Below are 27601 nucleotides of genomic sequence, written 5' to 3' on the forward strand. Positions count from 1 at the left end.
GCACTTAACATTGCAAAGGAACCCTTGGTAACATGCATAGTCTTCAGGATTAGTAATTTGCTTTGTTGTCTGTGTTAATCTAAAGCCCCTGAGTATGCAGCAAAAATTGAGCCAAGTTCTTTCTTGAGGTCTGGGAGAGGGAATTAATCTGGTGTGTGTAATGAAGCACAATGCTTACTTAAAAGGGTCGTTATCTGTGTGTGAGCCTGCTGTCCAAGAGGGACCAAGCTGCCTTTACCCTGGCCACATCAGGTGTGCAGCTGGGGGGAAACCCCACCATCTCCTGCCACAGACAGAAAAAAAAAGGCTAGGTGTCAGAAAGCAGTTTCTCAGCTGAAGTCTGATGTTTCCTCTCCTCCTGGGGATGACAGAGCTGCTGTATTTTGGCAATTTGCTCTCCAGAGGCAGTTGAGAATAGATAGCTTCTGCCGCTGCTTTTGTTGTCTTGGTTTATGGGAGACTGTGCTGTCCAGGAGTGGGCCACTGCCTGTGCCTAAAGGTTGCAAGATGCCTATTCTGGCAGGGGCAATATTCTGTATAAGGTTCTACCAAATCCTTCTCCCACCCCAACCAGCGTTGTTTTCCCTTGTTGCTAATTTGTGGTGGTGTTTTTCCTTCCTGTGTTGCAATATAGCCTCATATAACCTAACTCTGAAAGACTCCTGATACTAGCTCCCTCCCACCCTCCTTATTCCCATTTATCTTGTGTATCATTTTGCAACTGCTATTGTTTCATCCCTCTGGGGCACCTACTAAGGCTACCCCGATGATGCATGCTGCCAGACCAGATGCATAAATATTAAGAAAGGTGGAAGGAGCCAGACTTGCAATTTCTTTGTGCAGAGCAGTGGTGGGGATGCTGTTCTTACAGCTGACCAATACAACTACAATCTGAGCTCCAGATTTAAAAACCTGTAGGTGCTGGTTAAACTAAAGTTTTAGCTGGGACTGTAATTGGATAGCATCTTGTGGTCTGGCAGAGAAGCCAACATGCTGGTTACACTGGTGATTTTCACTAGACTACTAAAGGGCTTGTTCAGGAGACTGGGGCTGGTCTCCAAATGTATACTGTAACTTGTCTAATTTCTGTTGCTCATAGAGCAAGACAAATTTGTGACTAGATGATCTTATTTATTTGCATGACTCTTGACGTGCAAAATCTGATGTAAACATTGGACCTTGTGCATGGCCCTAGAAATGATTATGTCAACTGTTAATCTGAGATGTAACGCTTGTAGTGTAGTATCACAAGTCACCTGTCTATGGGCTTACCTTAATACATCAGTGTGTGATTGCCTGGAATTGCCAGAAGTTTGGTATTATCAGAAAGCCTGATGGCAATATTCAGACACTGGAAGCACAGAAAGTCTTGATTAATGCCAAGTTGGCTGTCTCTTCTCTAATGCTGTTTCCGGTTCATTGTATGTCTTGATAATAGTGTTTGGTTTGAAGGCCACAGACATACTGATGGTCACAGATCAAAATACCATCACTTCTAAAAAAATTATGTTGCCCTATTTCTGTTAAGTAGTGCACCAAGGAACAACATCCATTAACAGCAAGGGGAAAATTTGAGCTGTTTCAAAGACTCATAGCACTGCTACTCAGAGTGAGAGCGAACATCGCTGAAGTACATTTTCAGCAATGAAATCTGGGGAATAAAGATTTGACGCTAGTAGTGCATCGTTATTGTGGACCCTACAGCACAGTAAGGCTGGTGGTGTTTTTAGAGGATGCCAAATTCAAACTTCTCCTGCCTGCAACACTTTGCCCATCTATCCCACTTTGTATCAGTTGTGGTTTTGGAAATTTGACGATTATTATTCAAAAGGAATAGAGTATTTTTCTTACAGCTCAGGGTTGCAGCTAATAGTGCCAAAAGTTCACAGTCTCCAAAACACCACCTCTCTGTTCTTAGCTGTGAATATTGAGGGCAAGTGCCCCTAGTGTAATCACACAAAGTTCTCAATAACCCTACACCCTATGCCAACTGAGTAAACTGACACTTTGTAAAATCAGGAATTACAAATGTAAAACAGTCCTCATTTTGCTAGAAGTGATCTCTCTGTATTAGCATGGAGTATCTCGGTGATCTTGCTACTCTTCCAAGGATCTTACTTTGTCGCTTTTCATGGTCTGCAGGCAAAAAGAAGCTCATCAGTTTAGCATTTCCAAAAAATAATAATTTTCACCTACAAGTGATCTTCCTCTATTTAAAACTAGTGATCACTGCCCATTGTATTCTCTGTAGTAGGAAGGAGATTGGAAGACACCTCATTTCAGAGCATACAAAAACTCACAGAAACTCCAGAATCACTCACTTCAGTCCATTTTCTACAGCAGACCCTAAAAGCAGCTGTTTGCAGGGTTCTTGTGTTTCTCTAAGATGAAAACTCTTGCTTTGTGACAACCTATGAGTGTCCATTAAAACACAGATTGTGGAGCAGAGCAGATTGTGTGGTACTGCCCATCTGCACATTGGATACCAATGCTTACTTTTTAATAAGAGCAAGGAGCTGGATGTAATGTCATGCAGTCATAATTCTTGGCAGTTGCTATAGTTCATATGTTTATTGGAAGCTGAAGCTTTGGAGCATTTATCAGATCTCTTTACGCTTCCTGCATTAGCGCTTGGGTTTTTTTTCAGCTGAGCTCTCAGGCTCTCAAAGCCCTGTTTGGTAGGGAAAGAACCATGTATCCAGTGGAGTGTTTCATGAGGGGATTGAGTATACCGAAAAAAAAGTGAACAAGTCCAGAAACACCTGTCTGGACAATGCATGTGTGTAAACTTAGAGGTTTTTCAGATGTTTTGAGAAGGACAGGGAGATAACTTTCCTGTAAAAGAGTTGGGTGTGAAATGTAAGTGCGAGCCTGAGAAACGGCAGACTCTCCCTTGGAAAGAAGGGTGGGTTGTGGCAGGCTGACCTGGGGGAAGGCAGCACTTTCTGCCGTTTGAAAGTGGACTGCAATGAACTCATTTGTTAGCCTTGGGACGTCATTTAAGGGTTGGACTCAGGCTTGGAGCCACAGCTTGCAACAGAGGGGGTTATATGGCAGCTAGAGCCAGGGGGCAGTTTCTAGGTGTTTCATCCAGAAAGCCTCCTCATACTTCATGACATCTCATGTAGCCACGTTAGGAGAAGGCTCTGGGAGTGCTGAGGACATGCGTCTACCCTCAGTCTGTCCACTCCCTGTGACATGGCACTGTGTCGCTGAGTGTTCAACATCTCTGTGCACCTAAGCCAGGCTGGCATGTGCTCTCAGACATAAAATGAGGATAATGCTTCTTGCTGTGCAGGGCAAAAGGGGAAAAGGTGCTCACAGGGGTTCACAGCTCTTAGTGTGGGCTGGGGGAGCTGCAGGGAGGATGATTTCTTGGCTTTTCTGGGAAAGCCCCGGAATGCAAGGGACAGGTCTCACAAGTCTCCCTCTTTTCTTCTTTTCCCATTGCTTCCATCTCAATTTAGGAGGTAGGAGGGCAGTAATAGAGGATGCTCCAAGCTCCCCTCCTCCTATGACCCTAACCTTCTGAATAAGGGAAGTAAAGCTGGAGTTCGCCCTCAGGAAGGTGATACAGTATAAAATTTCTTCTAGGACAAAATTCCTTCTTTTAATAAAAGCCCCATCTAAATAATCAAAGTCCCAGAGATGAGATGCAACTGGCCCGTTTGCCCAAGAGAATGTTTCAGAATACTTTTACCCAACAGTTGGTCTGAGATCAAACAGACTTGGCATTGCACTGTTTCCTGGATAACACACCATCATTATTTATTAATCTGAATCAAAGTGCTTGATGTTTTCATGCTATCAGTTAGACAGAGTCTTATCGTCTGCCTCCCATTTTTTTTAATTTGTTGTGTTTCAAGAAACTTTTGAAGGTGTTGCAGTGGGTAATCCATATCTTAAGTGGCAGCTTGCTCTTATTTTTCTAATAATGCCATTGTTACTCATTCAAAGCTCCAAAAGATCCTTGTCTTTAGTCAGAAGTTTTGTGCTTGGATGAGATTCTAATGATGACTTTTAGAAGGAAAGCATGTTTTCCTGGTTTTGAATAGGTATCAGCACATTCATTAATTTGTGATTTAAAGAGATGTCATTTGTCTTGCCAAAACTGAGTAATTTTAAAATACATTTTTATATTGGGATCAAAATTACTATGTAAATTTCCCAATATTTTAATATACTTTAAAAACTCAAACACAGGGATGTCAAGCCAGTGGGAGAATCAGCAATGGGATGTGATTAGGGTGATTTCTGGCCTGTGTTCGATCCTTCTTGGAGAGAAAGTACTTTTTTTTTCCCTGTGAAAAATTGTGATTTTCTTTGAGAAATCTGTTCCCTTTTCAGTTTGGAGGCTTTTTTGCTGTACAAAGAAATTCATATCTCAAAGTAGATGCTTTTACTAAAATGCTTCTCTTATTGGAAAAACATTTTTCTATAGAAACAGAGTTTCAATGGGAAATTTGCAGTCAGCTGTTACATATGACAGGCAATGCTGCTCCCCCTTCCTCTAGAAATGGTGCTTTCATACAGAACCTGCACTTCTGCATACCCATGCCAGTGTTGTGGTTTTATAAGCACATTTTCCTATTTTAAAATGTTTTCCTGTCTCCTGTTTTTGTGTAAAACTTCCTCACAAAGAGAGAGGATGATTAATTGGAAACTACAGAGGAAACTACAAAATCAATTGCACTCAAAGATCTTCTAATGTAGAAACTAAACTAATTAAAAAATCCAGAAAATATGTTATTTTTTCTCTCTACCTATTTAGTTATAGGAGTCTTAACTGTTACTTGGAAGATTTCTCTCAAACAGAATTATAGCCCTTATATTTTATCTTTTTGGTGCTCAGCTACATATTATCTGTGAACATAACGAAAGCTATTAATAAAAAAAGCCTAAAACTGTCTTGATGGGCTGCAGACTGATTCTGACCATTTACACCGAAAGATTTGATCCCCAGGATGACTGTGCTTCTTTATAAAAGTAATCCATAAGATTTTCTGCTCATAAATAACTGTGAAATGACTGAACTTTAAAACATAAGACTTCTCATGTGCTAAACCTCATGGAAGAATAGTCTCTTGATAAATTTATTTTTAAAGTAATGGAAGCATAGATGATTGCAATTCTATTTTTAGACATGCGCAGTAAAACATTTCTATTTAGTTTGTAATAATGTTAGTTTAAGTCAGAGCTTCCAAATGAAGATGGACACATGAGAACAAGAAGGAGCCTCAGGGTCAGCATGGTGAACAGTCCTGGGTTTGGAAGCAGTTTTGGAAAGATAAACCCATGTTATGTTTGCCAGGGCAGGGAGAAGGAAGTGATGAGTGAGATACGAGATGGCCAGAGCTGATGCCATCACTAGCCACGTCAGAAGGACTTGAAGACCAGGGCCTGTATCTCTGCTGCCTGTCTGTACCAGACAGCAGAAAGCAAAGCACACTTAAACCATCAGTTCTTGGGATCATTACAGGGTACATTGTATCATCAGGCCATACCTAAATAGTAGACAGAAGCAGACCAGGCACTGAGATCTGTTTCTGCTTTGGGTGTGTGGAGAGAAGGAAGTTAAGATAAATCAGCAGAACTCTGTCCTGAACTATCTTATTCTCGTTAGCCGCTGTAACAGTAAATGTTAAGCACGTTAAATGGGATTTCCCATTACATTCTTAATGTGAATCTTCAATTTAATTTCGATTCATCTGGGAATATTATAAATTGTAAGAATTGAGAGGATCAGTAATGCTTTTAATGGTCTGATCTTTCAAGCTAGATGTTCTTGCTTGGACCTAAGGGCTGGGTTACAGGCTCTCTTTTGTGTTTTGTGAGAGCATTTCACACAACTCTCTTTGCCAGCTCTATCCGTTTGGGTGGAGGGAAAGGAGAGGTAGGAGAAGTCATGCTGAAGTACAAACCTGCAATCTGGTCTGCTGTGAACATTTCTTCCAGGACACCTTTAACTTTTTTGCAGCTCACTAACTGGGAGCTCAAGTGAAAAGCACAGTTTCCACAAAGGATGGTGTGGTGGGTTAACCTTGTGTGGCTGCCACATATTATTGTGGGTCTCTAGCATAGAAAGAACGCTGGCTATAGGAGGGAATTAGGGTCAAGATATTGGATGATCTCCCAGTGCAATTGCTATTTAACACTGCTACTAGTAATATTAAAGTTATTTTTAGGAATAGTGTTTTTTTTTCTTTCAGGAAGTGCAAACAAGTCCCAAAATTATGGAGCTAGTGCATTTTCCATTTAGAAAACGTCCTGCATTGATACCATCATCAGATGTTTCTCGTTCACAGGACACTTGATGTATTATTTTCTGGTTTACTCATTGACTGGTCCCATAAGCTACATTAAGCCAGAAGCCACAACAGGGTTTGCAATACTAGATGACTATTGTATGCTTCCAGCGTATGGTGCCTCAGGCCGCACTGAGTATTACCAGCAACTCAAGCATGCACTATTGACAGATAAATGCATATTTGGATGTAGCTTGTTAGTAAATGCAATGTCCCCAGCAATTTTATTTGGATGATTATATTATTGCTAATTAACAGAAAATGTCATGACTTTTGGAAAGTAATTGTTTGTGCAATGTGTTATTTACTCTGAAAAATTCTTTCATGTAAAAAGATGAGAAAATTATACAGGGAAGAAGGAGAGGAATATTGTGGAGAGCCACAGAGTTCTCAGAACAGTGACTCTCATCGACATCAGTGGGACATAGCCAAAACCACTCTTGGTAACGTGACTCACTCATGTACCTCTAAAATCATCCATGTTCACCACTCTTTAGATGCTCCCCATCATTTGATCAGATTCACTTTATGTTCTGGTTAATGTCACAAGAAATAACGTTTAACTCAGCTAACTTGCCAGCAAAAAGTCATACCTAGAAGAAGGTAATCTTGGTTCTAGAGTTGAAGTGCTACTAGGTATTTAAAAAAAAACAATGAAGAATCCCTGCCTTCTCCATCTCTGTGCTTTCATTTGCCTTATTTACATAATAGTTTAGATCATTATGTAATTCAGATCAAATTGCTGTCAATCTGCACCAGTATCCATTGTATCTTTTCCGTGAAGCTATGCTGAATTGCTGAAGTAAATATATTTGAGACGAATGACAGAAATTAAATAATTCTGTCTCTCTGACACCAGGGGTCTGACCCATCACCTATTGCAATCACATGAAATTTTCCTCTTGATTGACATGAGCTGAGGATTGCACCCCCAGAGTCCATGTAAGCTCTTAACTCTGATTCCTAAACTTGGCAACCAAACCCAGGCAGTTTTCAATTGCAAACGGGCAGAATATCCCTCCTCTTTGGACAGCAGTAATAATCTCTCTGTCTTTCGGGGGGGGGGAATCTCTTCCATCAGAGTGGAAGATCCACTACCTTTATCCAAACAGTATTGTCAGATTTACAGTGCACTAAATAATGAATCAAATCTTCAATATACCCCAGCAAGCAGCAACCAGACACTGCCTTATATGGTCTTTGTTCTATTTGTCCTTCGTGAGTCTCTATTTCCATTACAAGGGAAGATAATTTTGCCAGTGGACTTCTAAATCTGTGCCTTTTCATTTTTCTCCTATGTGTTTTACTGAAAAAGCACTGAAAATGCTTGCCAGTAGCTGGGTCTTCATTAGCACTGACCACCATCCAAAACCATAGACAGATAGGGACCCTGCATCGTTGTCCAGGGGAACATACCATGATAGACACAGATGCACTGAATGGGACAAAGAGGACAATAAAGTAGCTGTGCCAAAATCACATAGGATTGGTGTGAATGTCACTTGAGGGTTATTGCTGTGGACAGGGAGAGGTTTGTGGAAAGGTTATGTCGACTTGAAATAAAGTAGGTGAGAGGATGAGATCATTTTCTTGGCTAATGAATAGGAAAGGAATAGAGGTGGAGAAGGATGGGAAGATGAGTGTACCATACGTGTATGGATGAGGTGGAGTCCAATGAAGGATGTGGTTGTGCAGCAAAGTGCTCTTGATACTGCAGACTTGGCAGGACCTGCTGTCTCACCTCATACCCGCAGGATGTGGGAGGGGGATCTGCCACCTCCCACAGCTTAACTTTGTATGATCTGGGTCTGTCTCTCCCAGCCTTTCACATCCAGTATTTTCTTGACCTTTCACCTCAGTCTTTTTGTTTCTATCACTTGAAAGAAGAAAAACCTATATTGCTTCATTCACTATTAAAAGTGAAGTTCAGTTGTTACATCATATTTGTCTCTTAGTTCAATGTTAAAATTGTGAAAGAGGCCCTGGCTTTGCTTGTAGAGTTTCATCCATCTTTTTTAATGTAACCACACCAATTCTAGTCATGGCTTTTATAAGTCGGTTGGTTTTCCCTGCTGATGAAATGTGTCTCCATAACTTAGATGGGGGGGTGGGGATCAGTGATGCCTCCCCTATAACTTCATGGTAATACATCTGAGAGCTTTCCAGCCATGGCTCCCTTTCCTCTAGAAGCATGCAGCCAAGCTTTTGGTGGCCAGCATAAAACCTACCTTCTTTCAGCAGTGTAACTATGCCATAATTGCTTCAGAACATATTTTAATAGCCATTTTACAACTTCCTATATCCGTTAGAAAGTCTTTACAAAACACTCTGTGAATAAAATGGACCAGATTTGATATGTTTTATTCATGTGAGCATTCAAAGCACCTAATGGTGTAAGCCGTGTATATTATATTTGGCACAACATGGAGTTCTCCTGTAGATTTCTTATTTCTTGTTCAAAAGCTAATGACTGCATCCTGAGCTGAAAATATTCCTCTTTCTTGGTAGCTCTTTGCAAGCTCTGTTGATTCAGAGTAGCAAAGGAGAAATCTTTCCCTGGATCTGAAGTCTGAGTAGTTTATAGTAAAATAACTCTGAGGCCATTCTGTAGTTAATTAAAATAGACATGAAAACCTGTTGAGAGCAGAGAATTATAATTTTCTTCAAAATATAGAGATGTGCACTGGTAAGCTGCTTCCCTCTTGCTTATTTATGTCATTTAGTTGCAGCATAATTTGAAATAAAAACACCTGCAAAGAAAGCATAATATTTTTAGTTCACTAAAAATATATATTTCATCATAAGAGAAGAGTTAGTGCAAGCATTTAATTCTTGGCATAACATTTGTCATCCCCAAATACTGTTTCAATATCGGGATGAAATCTTCTGAATTCATTTCCTTTTAACATGTTAGCTTTCTGAAGACTTTATCTTATCAGTAAGTCATTGGTAATATCAGAATGCCATGATTCTGATGAGCAAGATACCGGCAAAACTCATTAAACTGGATTTAAAAGATACAGCATAGGCAGAGATGGTTGTGATGAAAGGCTCATGGGTCGGTGACTCTGAGTTTTCGGTTTGGACGTTTCGTGTTGTGTTTTTTTTCCCCCATGATGTGAATGCAGTACTTAGTTCTGCTCCTGGCCAGCATGCATGGTGAACAAACAGGACTCATTTTAGGAGATCTGTGTTGTGTTATGTAATGTCATATCAACCTGCAGGTTTGCCTTGTGACACGCACTACAAGAGGGACTCTGTCTCATAGCTCCTCTTGCATCAGTCTGGGGCTGATTTCAATGCTATGCTTTCCCTCAGAGATCTCATTCAAGAGCTAAACAATGCAGCCATTTCCATCAGATTGGTGGAGTACATAATCTCTCCCCTGCAGGTCAGCCATGGGAGCCTTCCCAGTGCCCAGCAGTTGTTGGTGTCTGCAGCACCCCTTTCTGCAACTTCTACTCTGAGCTCACCCAACAAGATGTCTCTGGATGAAGAAGTATTTGAGGATTGACATCACACATTGCAAAAAATTTCTGGGTTTTCCAGCTCCCTGCAAGCTTGGTTACCTTCTAGGCCATAACTTTAAAACCTCAATTACACACTCTCTGGCATTCATGCTCTGGTACTCTCTTTAAATAAAACATTTCTATCCAAATATTCATGGTCCTAATAGATCACTTCCCCAGCTGCTGTGACTTCACTGGGATGGGTAGAGCTGTGCTGATTTATGCCAGCTGGAGATGTGCTGATTATATGTGTTAGGAACATGTACTACAAAAAAATAATTGTTTATGGTCTTGACAAAATTATGCCTGTTGGAAAAAAGAAGGAAACCAGATATCAGTTTAAGGAGAAGTAATGAGTGGCTGTGTAAAATTTCAAGAACTGTATTATTCAGTTCCCCCTCATTTTGATGTGAGCACACAGACCCTCAGAGTATGTATTAACAGCAAGTGAAATTTTTCAGTTAAACGAGAATTTTCCATGACACCTCCTAGCTGTGGAATGTGAAGTGTGGTATAAATACAAGTGAATTAAGTCTCAAAAGTTTTCCTGTTGATTGTCAATAAAATTATGAAGCATGTCTAAGTCACCTAGACTCCTTTAGCCTCTTGATCTTTATGTATCTTTATGAGGAAGGTCTTTATTTTATCTTAATTAAAAACAAGAGTTCTCCATGAAGCCATTACTTCATGGTTGGAATAAAACTTCCACGTGATCCCGTATCACCTTGTGGACTTTTAAAATATGATATAATATTTGTGTGTATATGTAAATTTATGCATAAGAATTTATGAATCTAGGCCAGAGACATTAAATTGGATGTGTCATTGTATTGTTCTTTATTTTCCTAGCCTATTATTCTCATGTTTTGCAGTGCTTTTCAGGTCAAAGGAAAATGCCAAAGAGATTATACAGAAAAAAAGGGGGGGGGGCGGGGGGGGGGGGGGGGGGAAGATGACTGTGCTCCATGTAGTCTCAAATATTTAAAAGAAACCCATCCTCATGACTTTTTGTTACCACATCAGTTAGGAATGCAAAGTCTATATTTAGTCACAAACATTTCTTAAACAAAAGGAAAATTTAGGATTTCTGATTGTTATCTTGTAAGATTTAGGTCTAGCAAAGTTGCGGGAAACATACTTGCTGCCACAGGCTATCATCTGTATCCCCAACCCATGATCAGTGGTAGTTTCTTGAGTGGCATCACGGAAATCAGTAGGGTTAAATGAATACAATCCTACTCAAGATGATCATGTCTGATGGTATCTAACCTTTAGCCTGTGAGCACCACTTTCACTTTGTTGATATTCAAGTTTGGCTCTTTCATTATCACTGCCAAGTGTCTGAAATATATGCATGCATGTCCTTGATACCACACCAGGCAAGAAACCCTATGCCATTATGCAAGCAGGAGATAGAGGTACAAGTTGTGAAGTCATTGTTCTCTGAAGTCAGTGCCCAACCAGGGCCAGTGCACAGTAAGGACCTCAGCCTCTGCTTTCCCTGTTGCTTCTGGAGGATGACTCCTCCCTTCTGGTTTGTGTCAGGACCTTGAGCTGTGATAAGGCAATAGTAGGTGCTAGGGTGGTGGTCTGGGTCCACAAAGCCCATGCAAGGTGGAGGTGAGCAGGACCCACTTTGCCTGTATTTACACCCCTGCAGGCAACCTATTGCCCAAAGTAGCCTTTTGGCTGATTGTCACAAGTCAGGGAAAGGCTTGTGGGGTGTGGATGTCATGTTCTGAGAACCTGAAAGGTCTTCTGAGCTGGGGCGGCTGAAGCTTATGAGAGTGAGGCTAAAACTGTAATGGAAAATTGCATTTATCTTTCTGAATAAATACAGGTGCAAACAATATTTTATTTGTTTGTACTGTTCTCACTTCTTGCCATGCCACAGAAAATATGCATCTTTTGGGGCTTTATTTTCATATGCACATTTTGTTTACATAACCAGTACATTTTTATCAGCAAGAACCAATGTTAACTGAATTTAACAAAGACAAAGCAAGAGGGGAATGTTCATTCTGTACATGGGGATATCACAGAAACAATGTGTTTGAAGCCTTGTACTTCAAAAATATGCCTGAGAGGAATGGAAAAATCCAGGCTCGTATTGTAAAAGCATGAGTCACAACAGCTATTATCTCTTAAGAAATGGCATTTCAACTCTTTGATTCAGTCATTGATGATTTCCCTTTTAAAGTTGTGGTGCTTTCTTACCTGTTTAAGAAACTACTGAACTAACCCTGGCTATTTGTAGAAATGTTTGCACTGCATAGTTTAAAAGAAATTAGACATAGAAAGGACCTGTGAAATTATCTTGTCCATTTCTTGAAAGCATATGAAATTAAAAAATAATTAGGCTAAATATATACCATAAAATTGGAAACTTTAAGTTATATATAATATGAAGACAAAACATGTCAAAATTTTTCATTTGTAAGAATGCTGGGAAATGTAATTTTTAAGGAAACATAAATAGAAGAGTAGAAAAAACTCTAATAAAGTTTCTGTAGGATTTTCCAGTGGTTTATGGGCAGCTATCTTTCTAGAATTTGCAGATAAAATTGAAAAGATCTGTTTTTTACTAGTTTGAATTTGATTAAATTTTCTAATAAGAGAGAGCGTTAAGCAAAAATAGAATCACAGAATCCACTAGGTTGGAAATGACCTTGAAGATCATCTAGTCCAACCATTAACCTAACACTGACAGTTCCCAACTACACCCTCAGTGCTGTGTCCACGCAACTCAAACACCTCCAGGGATGGGGACTCCACCACCTCCCTGGGCAGCCCATTCCAACGTCTAACAACCCGTTCTGTAAAGAAATGTTTCCTAATATCCAGTCTAAACCTTCCCTGGTGCAACTTGAGGCTATTCCCTCTTGTCCTGTCATTTGTTACTTGGTTAAAGAGGCTCATCCCCAGCTCTCTGCAACCTCCTTTCAGGGAGCTGTAGAGGGCGATGAGGTCTCCCCTCAGCCTCCTCTTCTCCAGACTAAACACCCCCAGTTCCCTCAGCCGCTCCCCGTACGACCTGTGCTCCAGACCCTGCACCAGCTTCGTGCCCTTCTCTGGACACGCTCGAGTCATTCAATGTCCTTTTTGTAGTGAGGGGCCCAAAACTGAACACAGGAATCGAGGTGCGGCCTCACCAGTGCCGAGTCCAGGGGTAAGATCCCTTCCCTGTCCCTGCTGGCCACTCTATTGCTGACACAAGCCAGGATGCCATTGGCCTTCTTGGCCCCCTGGGCACACTGCTGGCTCCTGTTCAGCTGGCTGCCAATCAACACCCCCAGGTCCCTCTCTGACTGGCAGCTCTCCAGCCACTCCTCCCCAAGCCTGTAGCGCTGCTGGGGGTTGTTGTGGCCCAATGCAGCCCCCGGCATTTGGCCTTATGGAAACTCCTGCAGTTGTCCTCAGCCCATGGCTCCAGCCTGTCCAGGTCTCTCTGCAGAGCCTCCCTACCCTCGAGAAGATCAACACTCCCACCCAGCTTGGTGTCATCTGCAAACTGACTGAGGGTGCACTCGATCCCCTCGTCTAGATCATCAATAACGATGTTAAACAGGAGTGGCCCCAAAACTGAGCCCTTGGGTACACCACTCGTGACCAGCCACCAGCTGGATTTAACTCTGTTCACCACAACTCTTTGGGCCTGGCCATCCAGACAGTTTTTTACCCAGCAAAGCATGTGCCCATCCAAGCCACGAGCAGCCAGTTTTGCCAGGACAATGCTGTGGGAAACGGTGTCAAAGGCCTCACTGAAGTCAAGGTAGACAACATCCACAGCCTTTCCCTCATCCAATAAGCAGGTTCCCCTGTCATAGAAGGAGGTCAGGTTTGTCAAGCAGGACCTGCCTTTCATAAACCCAGGTGACTAGGCCTGATCATCTGGTTGTCCCTCATGTGTTGTGTGATGGTACTCAGGATGAGCTGCTCCATCAGCTTCCCGGGCACCAAAGTCAAGCTGACAGGCCTGTAATTTCCTCGATCATCCTTCCGACCCTTCTTATATATGGGCGTCACAATGGCCAGTTCCCAATCTGTTGGGACCTCCCTGGTCATCCAGTACTGCTGGTAAATGATGGAAAGCGGCTTGGCGAGCACCCCAGCCAGCTCCTTCAGCACCCTCGGGTGTATCCCATCTAGTCCCATAGACTTGTGTATGTCTGTGTGATGCAGCAGGTCACTGTCTGTCTCCTGGATTTCAGGGGGAGTCGTTCTCCAGTCTCTCTCTTCTGGCTGAGGAGGCTGGATTCCCTCAATACAACTAGTCTTGTTATCAAAGACTGAGGCAAAGAAGGCATTAAGCACCTCAGCCTTCTCTTCATCACTTGTTACCACGTCTCCTGTGTCTAGCAGGGGATGGAGACTCTCCCTGGTCTTTCTTTTGCTACTGACATACTTACAGAAACATTTCTTGTTGTCCCTGATTGCTGAAGCCAGATTAATTTCTAGCTGGGCTTTACACCTCCTGATTTCTGGCCTGCATAACCTCACAGCCTCTCTGTAATCACTGTGTGTGGCTAGCCCCTTCTTCCAAAGGCTGTAAACTCTCCTTTTCTCCTTGAGTTGCAGCCAAAGCTCCCTGTTCAGCCAGGGTGGTCTTCTCTGGTGTCGGCTTCTCTTACAGCACCTGGGGACTGCCTGCTCCTGAGCCATTAAAACTTCCTTCTTGAAGAGTGTCCATCCTTCCTGGAGCCCCATACCCTTCAGGACTGTCTCCCAAGGGATTCTGACAAGCAGTTGCCTAAACAAGTCAAAGTCAGCCCTTCTGAAGTCCAGGATGGCAGTTCTGCTTCCCTCTCTCCTGGCCTCTCTAAGAATAGAGAACTCTATTATTTCATGATCGCTGTGCCCTAGCTGGCCTCCAGCTGCCACATCATCCACCAGCCCTTCTCTGCTCACAAAGAGGAGATCCAGCAGGGCACCTTCTCTGATCGATTTACTCACCAGCTGCATCAAGAATTTATCTCCCACACATTTCAGGAATCTCCAGAGCTGGTCCCGCTCTGCTGTGTTGTATTTCCAGCAGATGTTTGAGATGTTAAAAGTCTCCCACAACAACAACGGCAAGCAATCGTGAGATTTCTCCTAAGTGCCTATAGAATATTTTATCCACCTCTCTGTCCTGGGTGGGTGGCCTATAGTAGACTCCCAATATGACATCTGTCGTTGGCCTTCCCCCTGATTCTAACACAAAGACACTCCATCCTGTCTTCACTCTACTTGTGCTTGAAGCAATCATAACAGTCCCTAACATACAGAGCCACCCCACCACCTCTACTTCCTTGTCTATCCCTCCTAAAGTGCTTGTAGCCATCAACTAGTGCACTCCAGTCATGGGAGACATGCCAGCATGTTTCTGTGACAATAATTCAATTAAAAAAAAATATATAAAACTTCTCATTTTGCTCATTTTGATTAGATTTTCCTGGCTATTTTATCTCCCTCACCATCCCCTATCCTTTTTGTGGGTTTTTTTTGCTTTTTTGAAAAATTTTGACAAGTTCTGTTGCCAGAATGGCTTCTTTCAGAAGTCTTTAAGGAAGTCTGAGAAGGATGCTGAATGTTTTAGTGAAGATTCAGTTTTTGTGATCAAGCAACACCCATGAATACTGTGGCACTTGGTAGAGACATTGCACACTTTCTCTTATCATCTCAGTAATATACTTGATGTCCTTCATGATATATGTCCATGCCTCCAGTTCAGCTATATTGAAAAGGTGGTGCAGAGGTGGCCACCAGCAGTTTTCTAGCAAAAGGAATGTCTGTGTAGGTTGGAGGCAGTCACCCAGCTCATGCTTTGAAGCACTGGTAGCAGGTAGTTGGTGTGATGTGGATCTGGAACACCTGCAGATATGTGGAGGCATTAACTTTGGTTCTTTGTGTGCTTCTGCATCTGCATGAGCTCAGACCAGCCACAGAGTCAGCAGGCAGATTGAGCACTTGCCCGATGCATGTAGACGGTCTTGTGTTGGCATTACTGCTACTTAAGGACAAAAGCACATAAGATCAGATGATAGGTTTTTCCAGACTGCTAGTCTAGGAAGAGTGTAAAAATAGGGCAAACATAAGTAGTCTTTCTTGCATGCACCCATGTTCTGCAGCTAAGGGATTTTCTCAGTCAGCATCTTTGTGTTTAAAACCATTAATGAATCTTTTCCCTCGGATTAGTCTTGTGGCTTTGTGAATCCTTGCCCTTTGTAGTCAACAATTTTCCAGGATAAGTCTGCACTATATGGAAAGTGACTCCAGTGGTTGTTTCAAACCTGCTGCTCTGTGATTTCATCTGAAATTTCTCCATTCTTGTATTATGAGAAAAAGCGAACAATCATTCCCCATTCACCATCTTCACAGCACTCATGATTATCTAGACCTCAGCTAATAGCCTGCTATGATCTCCTTTCTGGTTTAGAGACCTAGTCTGTGCCCTTCCAGAAGTACTGATCAGCCACCAATTTTTGTTGTCCCCTTTAGCACTCAGAAAGGTTTCACTGAGAAGAAAAAAAAAAAAAAAAGAAAAGAAAAAGGAATGACAAAACACTCCGAGAATTCTCTGGCCACCTGTACTGATGTCATTTATAGAAAGTGGAATTCTATTTGCTTGCACTGGTGCTGAGTCACAAAGCGTTAAGCGTAAGAAAACTCAATTTGTGGTAAAGCTTGTAATTTCCTGTTTTTCAGGAGGAAGGGGAGAAAACAAATGATGGGGGGGAGGGGGGGAAGAGGGGAAAGGAATAAAGAGATTAATTCTAAATAAAGAAGAATGTCAGAATACCCAAACTTCAGTAAGTCTAATTCATTTTAGCCCTGCTTGTTCAAACAAGCAGAAATGCAGAGTATAATGTACAAGCTCCAGTAAATCATTCCTGTATGATAGGCTGTGATCAATGACAATTTAATGAATTCATTTTAAAACTAAGTCAGAATAGGAAAAACAGTAGTTATTTGAAAGAGTACTTTACTCAAATAAATTGAGTCAATAAATACGCTATTTGTCATGCAGAGTCCAGCTAAAGTCTTGTTTGCTAACAAAAATGCTGTCATCACAAAGCCTAATAGAAGCCAACTATCTGGAACTATCCACTGTAAATAGACAAATACTATCTGAAAGCAGAAAACAACAATTGCGGCCGAACAAAGAATTCTATCTTTCACACATCAACAAATACAATGGGGTAGCCCACCTCAAAATATACTATTTTTTTTGGTCACCAGTTCATACTCTGATTTAATACGAATGATCTAGTGGTGGTAAAAAACCAAGGGCTGTGTTTCTTCTGTGAAATCAGTTTTAATTGTTGCAAAGTGAGTGTTTCTCTTGCTGGAAAAATGTGCTACTGAAGTCACTATTAAATTACAAAATATGGCTTCAGTGAACTTGGATTTGTCCAGGCTACTAGAACAGGGATAAGCTTCATCCCTTTTCAAACAGTAGTTTTACATTAATTCTCACAGCTATCCATGTTGTTTAGTGCAGATACAAGAAGACTTCTTGTTCTGCTGTGTTTTTCCTGCTTGGTTTTATTCATGGAAGTTGAAGAGATGTGGCAATTCTCACTCGTTTTCCTTCAGGCAGGAACTGGAAGTGTTAACAGTGAAGCACCATCAGCCCAAGACGGTCAGATCTCACAGATTCGGGTTAGATGTTCATACTGGTATTGGATGTAAGGAGCCTATTTTTCAGATGTGATGAACTAGCAGCAGTGGCTATTCAGCATCTCGGAAGCTTGGAGTGCTCTCATGAAGGTTCCAGGGTTTTGCCAGGCACATTTGGGCTTCCAACATCCTTCAGATTGTAGGGTGTGGAAGAGAAGAAAATATTTAGAAGTCTTGCCAGATGTCTTGACAGATATCTTGAAGATGGTATTTCCTATTCCAAAGAAAATAAAAATAAAGTAGTCACAGAAGCCTAAAACAGAGATTATGAAGAATTTCTATGTGATTTAAGAACCTAAACTTGACCCTTCACTCTTTAAATTTGGAATAGAACAGCTGGGGCATTTTTAGAGTTTGCTTCATGTGGCTGGAGATCAGCTGATTTAAATCTGCCCTGCAGTCATTTTAGGCACATTGTTCATCCACTCCCAGAGCTGCATTTTCAAAAATGAGTTAGGAATCCAAATCCCAGTGGCTTTCAATGAAACTTAAGCTTGTATGAATCTAAGTTACTCCTTAGTTTGGATTTAGGATTCCAAGTGACTGAAACCTTAAGAATACTCCACAATCTGTCTACAAAGTCTTTTTATCTCTGATCATGAGTAATTCCTAACTGAAATTACAGTTTCAGTCATTTCTGTTTTCCTTGATGTTCTACTAACCACACAAAAATAGATGAAGGGTTTCCTGAGAATAGATAACCTACAATTTATTTGGGTTATTATTTTCATTCTTCTTGCTTTTCTCTTGTCACTAATGTTTGGTCCTTTTTGTTTCAGCTGTTTCCACTACTAAGAGTAAAGACCAGTAAAGACAAAGCAGGATGAAAAGATGGCTGACTTCTTGTTACCACCGGGTACTAACAGCTTCCACCGGTTCACGCCTGAATCCTTGGCTGCTATTGAGAAACGAATTGCAGAGAGGCTTGCAAGGAATGCAAAGCAGGAATACAGAGAGCAGCTGGGCGAAGAAGAGAAACCTCAGCCTCAGTTTGATTTGCAAGCTTGCAAGAAGCTGCCTGATATCTATGGGACTGTTCCTCCAGAGCTCATTGGGGAGCCACTGGAGGACCTTGATCCTTTCTACAATGACAGTAAGGTGAGCACCAGCTGGCCATCCTGCTGGTTCTTTTTTGCTAAAGCATAAACACTGTCTCTTTTTTGAGGGCTCTGTTTTTCATCTTTCTACAGCCAGTAAAAATTTTTTTTTTGAGATTAAGGATCATCACTAGCAGGGCTCCCAGAAAGCATCTAAGCAGGAGAGCAAAAACGGGATAAAAGCATAATTAAAACCTGGGTGTTTTCAGATAACTCAGGGTATGACAAGAGCAGAGCATTAGCTGAGTTAAATTAAGCCAGAGGTTTTTTATCTACCCTATCTTGCCTTCTTCATGAGTCTTGACTCTTCACAGGTCTGTTTATCACTTAAGCCCCTTAATGTTAAGGACTTCTGGGTGACTTGAGTCTTGTGCTAGCACTCTACATAAGAGCAGGAGGCACTTCCACAACCATTCCTGGAGAGCAGTGGTTCTTTTTCTGTGGAGGGATAGTTTGACTCCATTTAAGATGACCAAAATAGAGCTGAAGGGAATTGTGAGCAGCATGTGCAATGCTGGTACTTTGCAGAAAGCTAAGCTTAGTCCTAAAGCGAGCATCACCTGATGAGGAATCACGTGTAGGCTGGACTAAAGCCACAACAATGCAAACAGCTTCTGTCAAAAGGCTGTTGACAGCAGAGCTGTTGTTTACTACAGTTTGTTCCCCTTTCCAAACATTTCACAAAACAGAGGACAAAATAAGGCTTGGAAGCACAGTGTATTTTTAGGTAGCTTCCAGTTCTTTCGGGTACTGATGTTCCTGATTTTGGGCTACTCTATTTCCTGTAAACAATGAATTAATATGACCACAAAGCTACTTCTATTACAAGTGTAGAAACAAGTGCAAGAACGACAGAATAGAAGTTAAATGGATAAAGAAAAATAGATTACTCTACCTGGAGGGGCCAGAATTAATTTACCTTTTAATTTGCCAGCTAACCCCAGGCACAAGCAACAGGATATAGATTTGCAATTTAGTGTCATGAAGGTCTTAGACTCCAGGTGGGTGAGTTGTTTAGAGTTTATCTATCAGGTGTCCTGATCCTGTCTTTGAGTGAATACTAGTTCCTCTGTGCATGGTGGGGCATCTTCAGAGCTCTGTAAATTGGGCCAAAATCCAATTCACCTTTGCTTCAGATTTAAGATAACTCACAGTATTGATTTCCTCTGCCCATATTAACCTAAGCACAATGACAGTGCCTCACTGCCAAGGTCAGATCCTGCTGTGGAGCTGTGTCTCATGCAGCTTTTTACTTGGTGAGATAAAAAACATCGATAGAGAGCAACAAAGTGCTCAGGCTAGAGAAGGTGGAGTAACAACGTAGTAAGGATCCTGGCCCCTGGGAAGAAGAGCATCATAACAGTCTCCAGGCAATTTTTTATTTTTAAAGGTGATTCCACTCTTTTCCCAGCCCTGTGATGGAGGTGATCTCACAGGACTCTGTAAGAAGTGAAGGCAGAAAAAATAGCTGGGATATTGCAATAAGACAGGCAACAACTCTGCTGGGAGGATCTTGGACAAAACTCTTCACCAAGTGAAAAGGAATTTGGGGATGTCAGGAGGGAGTGGAGAAGAAGTATGGGATACTGGCAGGAATTTCCCAGTGGGATGTAGGCTGGGAAAAGCTGAACATAAAAGCAAATACTGAATGTTCTAATTTTCTGTTTTGTTTTCCAGACATTTATAGTACTGAACAAAGGGAAGACAATCTTTCGATTTAGTGCCACTCCTGCCTTGTATATACTTAGTCCTTTCCATCCAATCAGAAGAGCAGCAATTAAAATTTTGGTACATTCATATCCTTTCTGTTGATTTCCCTCCCCGGGTATTTTATACGGTTTTTAAACACAGATGGATGGAAGTCAAATTGGCTGAATTTGCTTGTGCAAGCAGAAATGCACTTGGATTTTTGGTTTGTTTCATTTTATATTGTTTTGTGAGCTATGAAAATTACTATATTATACTGCTGGCATCAGATAATGTGAGCCGCACTGGAGAGAGTCTGGTGAGTTTACTCAGGATTAAAAGGTGTGAAGGGTCTGATCATGTTTAGAAAACAGTCAGTGGAAGAAACTGGGTGTAGTACCCTAGAAAGGAAGGGAACCAGGAGTCTGGACCATACCTGGGGAAATCTACACTGATGGATAGCTTTGCTAGTGAGCACTTAAGCAACATCTCACATGAGACTCTGTGACACCATAGGCAGAAGCAATTTAATTTTGAACTGCCTCAGAACTGATTTTATTTTCTCTTCTGAAAAAGAACATTTTAAAAATTGGTTTATTGGGTTTTTTTAGTTTTTTTATGCAATGTATTATCCAGGTAGGAATAAAGCATAGGCTGACACCCTGGGCCTTCTGATGGAAGGTTGATGCCTGATTTCCCCTAGCTCTAGTTCTCAAGTCATGCAAGATACATTGCAGTGGTTGTTTTTGGCTTGGTTTTTTTAACACAGACACAGAAACGTATTTTGACATAGACACATCTCTCTGGAAAACCAAACTGACCCAAATGTTCAGTTTTGTGTGAACATTATTAAAACCACACCCTTTTTCATGAGTTGTCTGCTTTCTTTGTGGTGCACATGGGAGACCTGGCAGTGATAATTCAAAGACTCCACATGCAGCTGTGATGATCGTGTGATGTTTTAATGATGGAAATTCCTCATCTGCTATGCTTATGTCCACTACAGAGAATGAATAAATACTTAGCAAGCAGCATCTTAGAATCAGTGGTTTATTATCAAATTGCAGGAAAAAATAGGGAAAGAAATCGTATTCCCAGTGGTTGGCCATACAGTGGGAAAAAAAAAAAAAAAAAAAAAAAGGCAAATATAGATATCCTAGCCAGAGGAAAAATAGGTGAAGCTTCTAGTTACAATAATTCTATGCAAAAATTAATATGTGATATCAGCCAAGATATTATTATGATTACTAAGAATACACCATAGATTTTGCAGAGATAATTTCTTACGGATCAGGTTATATGTGCAAGCACATGCTGCTGCATAGCCAGACCCCACAGTATTTATTAGGTACAATTACATCAGCGCAACCTTGCTGAAGTTAATTGAGGTCAATGAATTTGTACAGGTATGGCTAAGAGAGGAATCTGAAAATTAGGCTTCTTATAAAAAAGCATTTGTATGTGAATATTACCACCAGCTTTAGAGGTCTGTATGTCTTCTGCTCACCTTCTTCCACATCAGCTGGTAAAGCCATAAGGTCACAGGTATGTGTAATTCACAGGTACTACATGCCCTTGGTAGCAGGCAGCCAAAAGATAAATATGCAAGAAATCCTTATCACATTACTTCCAAGGATAAAGACCACAGAGGAGCAAATTTGAAAGATATGTCAGTAATAGAAATATGATCAGATAAGGAGTATAAAATTTGGGAGTGGAAGGTCACAACGCAAATAGCATTTCATTCCAGAAAGACCCAAGTTATCACCTTGTGTTGATAATGTCAGGAAATCCAGCAGCTCAATCTTTGGCAAGCACAGGCAGGAGGTAACAGCTCTAGTCCCAGCAAAACAGTGGTGAAGTTCCTGCATTAGGCACTGATTTGTTTTCTGTCGATGAAGACCTTTCACATCAACCTGAAACACAAAGGCCAATTGGCTGAGCAGGCAGGCAATATCCCAGGCAGAAAGGAGCCTGAATTGGCAAGTACTCAAGCAGATAATATCACAGACATGAATCTGGGAATCAGATCTATTTTCTTGCGTGAGTGTAATCAAGCAATCTTTATTTTCTCCAGGGCAAAAGCCAAAAATGAGCATTAACAAATGGTGCCCTGTCACGTAAGTGTCTAAAGCAACTTCTTTAGTAGATGCCATATTTCTGTTTCCAGTAATTGAGTGTACTGTGAAGGCCAACAGTAAAACCGAATAGAGAGGAAAGAGTAAAATCATCCTATATAGAAGCTGTGGGGGTCACATTTCTTGGTTAAGTAGCTGTATGTGGAGTTCTGCCTCTGAGACTTCATTCAGGATAGATCTTGTATGTTCACTGCTCATCCAACCAAGCTTGATTAGTATATCATTCAAAAATACACCCTTCCAAGCAAAAAAACCATCCACAGGCTCCTAGTAATGTGAATTACTTCAATTAACAATGTATCCCTAAACCTCTTCTTCAGAATCTAGGAAGCGTCATGAAAGGACCATGGCCCAGACAGCTGCCCAGAACAAGGCCCTGGTCCATTTCCATTGCAGAGGACGTGGAGACTGTAGGTCTGCATCCCATTGGATGAACACTTTTTTCCTTCTGCATCATTATTAGCTATTATTAACATCTTTATTTGCTATCTCCACCTATTAATAAGATGAAACCACTGCTAATATTTCATTGATGCCTTACGCTTAAAAATCTCCTCTTAGTTCTTGCCTGCAAGCCAAGGACCATTCTGTGGTAGCCTTAGTTTCTTCAAGCAGTTTGCTGTCCTCTATAAAGTCCATAACAATTGCTATTCCTAGTTTTTCTAGGTATTATAGATAGTTGCTCTCAGTTTGTCACTGATCCAGAATGGGATTTTGACCAAAATTACCTTCCTTGATGCTAGAATTATGGAATATGGCCCATTTAAAAAAAAAAAAAAAAAATCTTCTTAAAGAATTTCCAGTCTTTGTTCATATTTTCTGCTTGCAAATTTTCTCCCATCTGATTTTACACACTTTCCTCTGTAAGGGAAAATAAGACCTTGTGAAGCACCAATTATATGTACTATTGATTGGGACTAACCTTTGCTTGCACATAGTATATGTAATTTGGCAATGATCACTTAAAGAGCCTCTAGTATTCAGTCTGGTAATTAACAAATATCCATCATAACGAAGTCTAGAATAGAAGTATGCCATATTTGACTCAATATCTTTGTGCTAGAAGATAAAATTTATAACTTTTAGAATCAGTTTGTGCAAAGCCTATTCTGTAGCTTCAATTGGAAACAGGCTTAATTTGTCACAGAAAGGATCCTGATGAGTAGCTTAGTGTATTTGGTTTGTGGTCCATAACGGAGTCCAACCCATATTTCTGGATGTGTTAACCATGTCAACTCATGGATCAGTAGGCTTTCAAAAACTGGAATTAGTAGCATTTCCAATATAGGTAATAGTGCTGTGAATATAGCTTATCTCAATTTCATCTCCTTTACTTAGTCCTTTATGAGTAGATCATCATCACAGACTTTTTTCTGTCACAAACAATTGCATTAGATTTCAGGTAGGAATGCTAGTTTTCACTCCATAGGAATTTCTGTTTTCTCTTTTAACACTGATGTCTGACTTTGGTGCATAAACAGCTGAAAATTTTCATTTTATGTTCTTTGTAGTTTTCACCTTGATCATGAAACTCAGTTTGAATTCATAGTGCATTTGATGTCCCACAGCTGACCCCTTATATTTTCAACTTGTGTTCTCGGGTACATTCTCTTTGGTGTCTGAATAAGAAGGTGGATGATAGCTGCCTATAAGTGAGCATCTGGGAAAGCTGTTAAGATTCAGTTTATACCACAAGGAAACAGGGATCAGACCAGTGATCCTAAAATGGGTGGTTAGATGGGAATTTCTTTGCTTGGAGTTGAACTGAAGTATAGAATTTGTTTGGCATGGCCTGAAGATACCACTCTGTTTTACTATTGTTGTTTTCATATCATTTCATGGCATTTCACTGTAGCTGAAAAAGTAATACAGTGTTTTCTAGGCTAGCTGCTGCTTACAACATAATTGTGTTAACCAGATGGACACAATTTATAGCAATGTATCTCAAGCTGACATGACAAAATGTGACTGGAAATCACATATTCTTCCCAGTCCTTCAGCAGGAGGTGTTGGCCCAGAAGTGGAAAATGTTTGTGAGATGAGCAGTCCCTTTGAGTTCAATTACTGCTTTCTGCAATGGCGCTGGGGAATATGCAGGTTGATTACTACCAATTTAACGTCATAGTTGCTTATGTAGCCCATCGGAAAACATTCCACTCTGTATTCAGCAGACATTTTGGCTCTGCAAAAGGACAATTTTCATGCAAACATTTCAGGACAGACATTTGAAATTATGTTATTTGATCACTGTTCTCAAACAAAACACCGATGGAATCAGTAAAGAGCTGAAAAAAACCCCAACTTTTTCTTTTCCTAAAGAAGGCAAAAGAAATTTATGTTTGGATGCTACTGTTTTCACCTGAGAAGGGTCCCAGCCTATTGACTGAGTTGTTTTCCTTTGCCTTATCTTCTGTCTACTTATACTCATTAGTTAAGCTTTCTCCAGTAGCATGGGACCTATTATTTACACAGGAGAATCCCATCAGGTTTTGTAATTTTTTTACAGAAAGTGGCATGTGTTTTTAGGAGAGCAGTTCAGTGAACTATGTTTTCAATTTCAAGAATTCGATTTAGGGTGCTCCTTTTTGAATTTATGGCCTCAGCTAAGTGCATGGACTATACACTTGGGAGGTTCATTTTAGCGTCCAATTAGGGAAACTGGTGCCTGTGCTGAGGCAGCCAGCTTTGCAGATCAAGACTGCGTATTTGCCAAGCGGGTTTTCAGACCAAGCTCTGAAACTCATATTAGCTTTTGGTGAAACTTTATACTGAATGCAAGACCTCAAGCCCATTAGAGAGGTTAGAAAGACCAGATTTATAACTTGCCCTACTGCCTGAGAAATGTTTCAGGATGCAAAATAAAATGGGAATTTGCAGACACAGATTTTTCTGTAGATACTTAAATGAGACTAATCTCTCTTTTCATGCAAAGTTGTGCACCTATGCATATTGTTATCTCACCAACCCTGCTGTAAATTCGGGGTATTGTATTTTCAGAAGGCTGCAGAGTCAGTATATTTGTTTACTGTATACAGTACGTATAAAAGACGTAGGCAAAGAAAAAAAAAGGATGGAAGGTTCCCTCATTTTTTTCTATGTTTATATAATTATTTGTTTCCTTGTGCACTTGCAAACAAATGTCTATAATCTTTTTAAGCATCTTGCAATTTATGAGTGAGCCGTCACAACTTCTGTGAAATGACAAAAAATTATGAAGTCTTACATGCATTGTTTTCCTTAATTCACTTATTTACATTGTTCAGTATGTTTATTATGTGCACTATTTTAACTAATTGTGTGTTCATGGCACAATCAGAGACTCCGTCATGGAATAAATATGTTGAGTAAGTATCCTTGCTGGTTTACAGTTGCTCCATTCTTATCTTGTCCTTTCTCTTCCATTTGTTACATTCTTCTTTTCATCTTGTTTGCCGTTGTCTAAGTTCTTTCCAGTAATACTGACCATAGTATCTGTCCTGACAAAATGTTTTTCCAGGTGTTTGTTGCCTGTGAAACTTTCCTTAGTAAGTAAACTAACAATTTTTAGTCTACCAAGCTCATCCTTATTGCTAAATGCACCTGGTATGCTACATGAGAATTAAATCACATATGAGGAGAACTCCATTTGAAACTGGCCAGCTTTCCACTGTTCCCATGAAAGAGGTTCAATCACTGGACACATTAGAATAGTCTGATGGAGTTTAAGTTGAACTATTTGAGAAAATACTTCCTGGACATTGTCAGTTCTGTCTTTAAACTGAAATTTAATGGAAACTAAAGTTTATTTTGGATTGAGCACATCATAAGAAGTGTTCCCCTGTAACTGTTAGTAGGCATGCTTTATGAGCAAGCATAAAATTATCTGGGAACACTTTTATGAGGAGTCTTGTCTTTTTAGCTTGTCAAAACTTCAGAAAAAAATAGAACATATATCACTTGAAGGGTTTTGTTGTTGTTGTTTTAAAAATTAATTTTAAAAGAGGTTAATGGACTTCAGAGAGCCTATTTCATTTCTTTAAGTTGCTTTAAAATATTCGTCTAGAAACAGATACCAGATGCACAAGCTAATCAACGTACAGTGCATTAAACAATTATTTTGGCTCATTGAACCAATCAGAACACACTTTTTATTTTTGACTGACATGTGATAAACACAGCCATCTGCTGCTCCATAGTCTGGTGTTTGGTCTATTCAGAGCTGTAAAGACAGACAGTAAAATGCCCTTATTTTAGGTTTCATAAAATCATACAGGACACATCTTCTAGGCCATAAATTACTAATTATAGATAGCACTGAACCAAATATTTCATCCGATCACAATAACATCCTAATCCCAGGATGTTTTATGTACTTCTGTATAGTGTAGTACTTGCTACCCTGGTATGTCTGTGACTTTCCTTTTCCCCTGATGCTGTCCCCTTCCTATTGAAAACTGTCATATAGTACTACCATAGCCATGATGTATTCAGCTGAAACTTGCACATCTCATCCATGTGAGTCAAAATTTGATCAGTGGGTCTACAGCTGGGGATTTAAACATTCTGGAGGAAAATATCAAAGTGCTTGTTGTGTTTTCTGTAGGCAGGAAAATGTGGATGTTGTTTTCAGTGCATCAAGCAGTGCATGCAATAAACACAGAGCAGAAATACAAATGGACTACATGCAGCATGGAGTAAATCCTTATATGTTTCTTCTTCTCTTGTGTCTCCTCATAACTCTCAGCTTTTCCTCCTCAGATTATAGAATGAAATTAAATGCAGGTACTTTTGAGGAGCAAAATAACCCAATGAACTGTAATTCAAATTGATTAATATTGGATTTGGAAAAGATAACATTTAATCCATTTTGTTCTGATGTGCTAGAGAATCACAGGAGATACAAGAGCAATCCCATGCAAATATTTATCCTAGATCTTCTTTTAAAACATTTTCCTTACCAATTTGAAGAAAGAAATCAGTTCAACTTCCCTCCACTAAAAATTAAAAAAAAACCCCTGACTTCTGTTGTTAAAGAAACTGTTCAGTTGCTGGAGGACTTTGCCCGATCCATTTAGAATTAGATGATGATTATACAATCAATTAAACCATCTGACATGCTGAATAAATACAAGTACTTTATCATTTTAATGAGCTTATGTACTGTTAAGTATTTTTTTTTAGTTCTTTGCATGTGTTTTCTGCATGTATTACTGAGTACACATGCT

At 40.4% G+C, this 27601-nt stretch overlaps 1 protein-coding gene across 2 annotated transcripts in view; it reads left to right on the top strand.

Moving 5' to 3' along the window:
- LOC141957814 (sodium channel protein type 5 subunit alpha-like) overlaps positions 1–27601 on the top strand; it is a 225414-nt gene that overhangs the window by 24317 nt on the left and 173496 nt on the right. Inside the window, exons 2-4 of one of the 2 annotated variants that reach the window (XM_074899871.1) lie at positions 18256–18574; positions 20251–20369; positions 25652–25741. In XM_074899871.1, the coding sequence (XP_074755972.1) occupies positions 18308–18574; positions 20251–20369; positions 25652–25741 (476 nt within the window). In that variant the 5' untranslated portion in view covers positions 18256–18307. Of the gene's footprint in view, positions 1–18255; positions 18575–20250; positions 20370–25650; positions 25742–27601 lie in introns of both variants that reach the window. The other variant, XM_074899870.1, reaches the window with a different exon arrangement.

This window comes from Athene noctua, chromosome 2, assembly GCF_965140245.1.
Source record: "Athene noctua chromosome 2, bAthNoc1.hap1.1, whole genome shotgun sequence".
Lineage (NCBI taxonomy): Eukaryota > Metazoa > Chordata > Aves > Strigiformes > Strigidae > Athene > Athene noctua.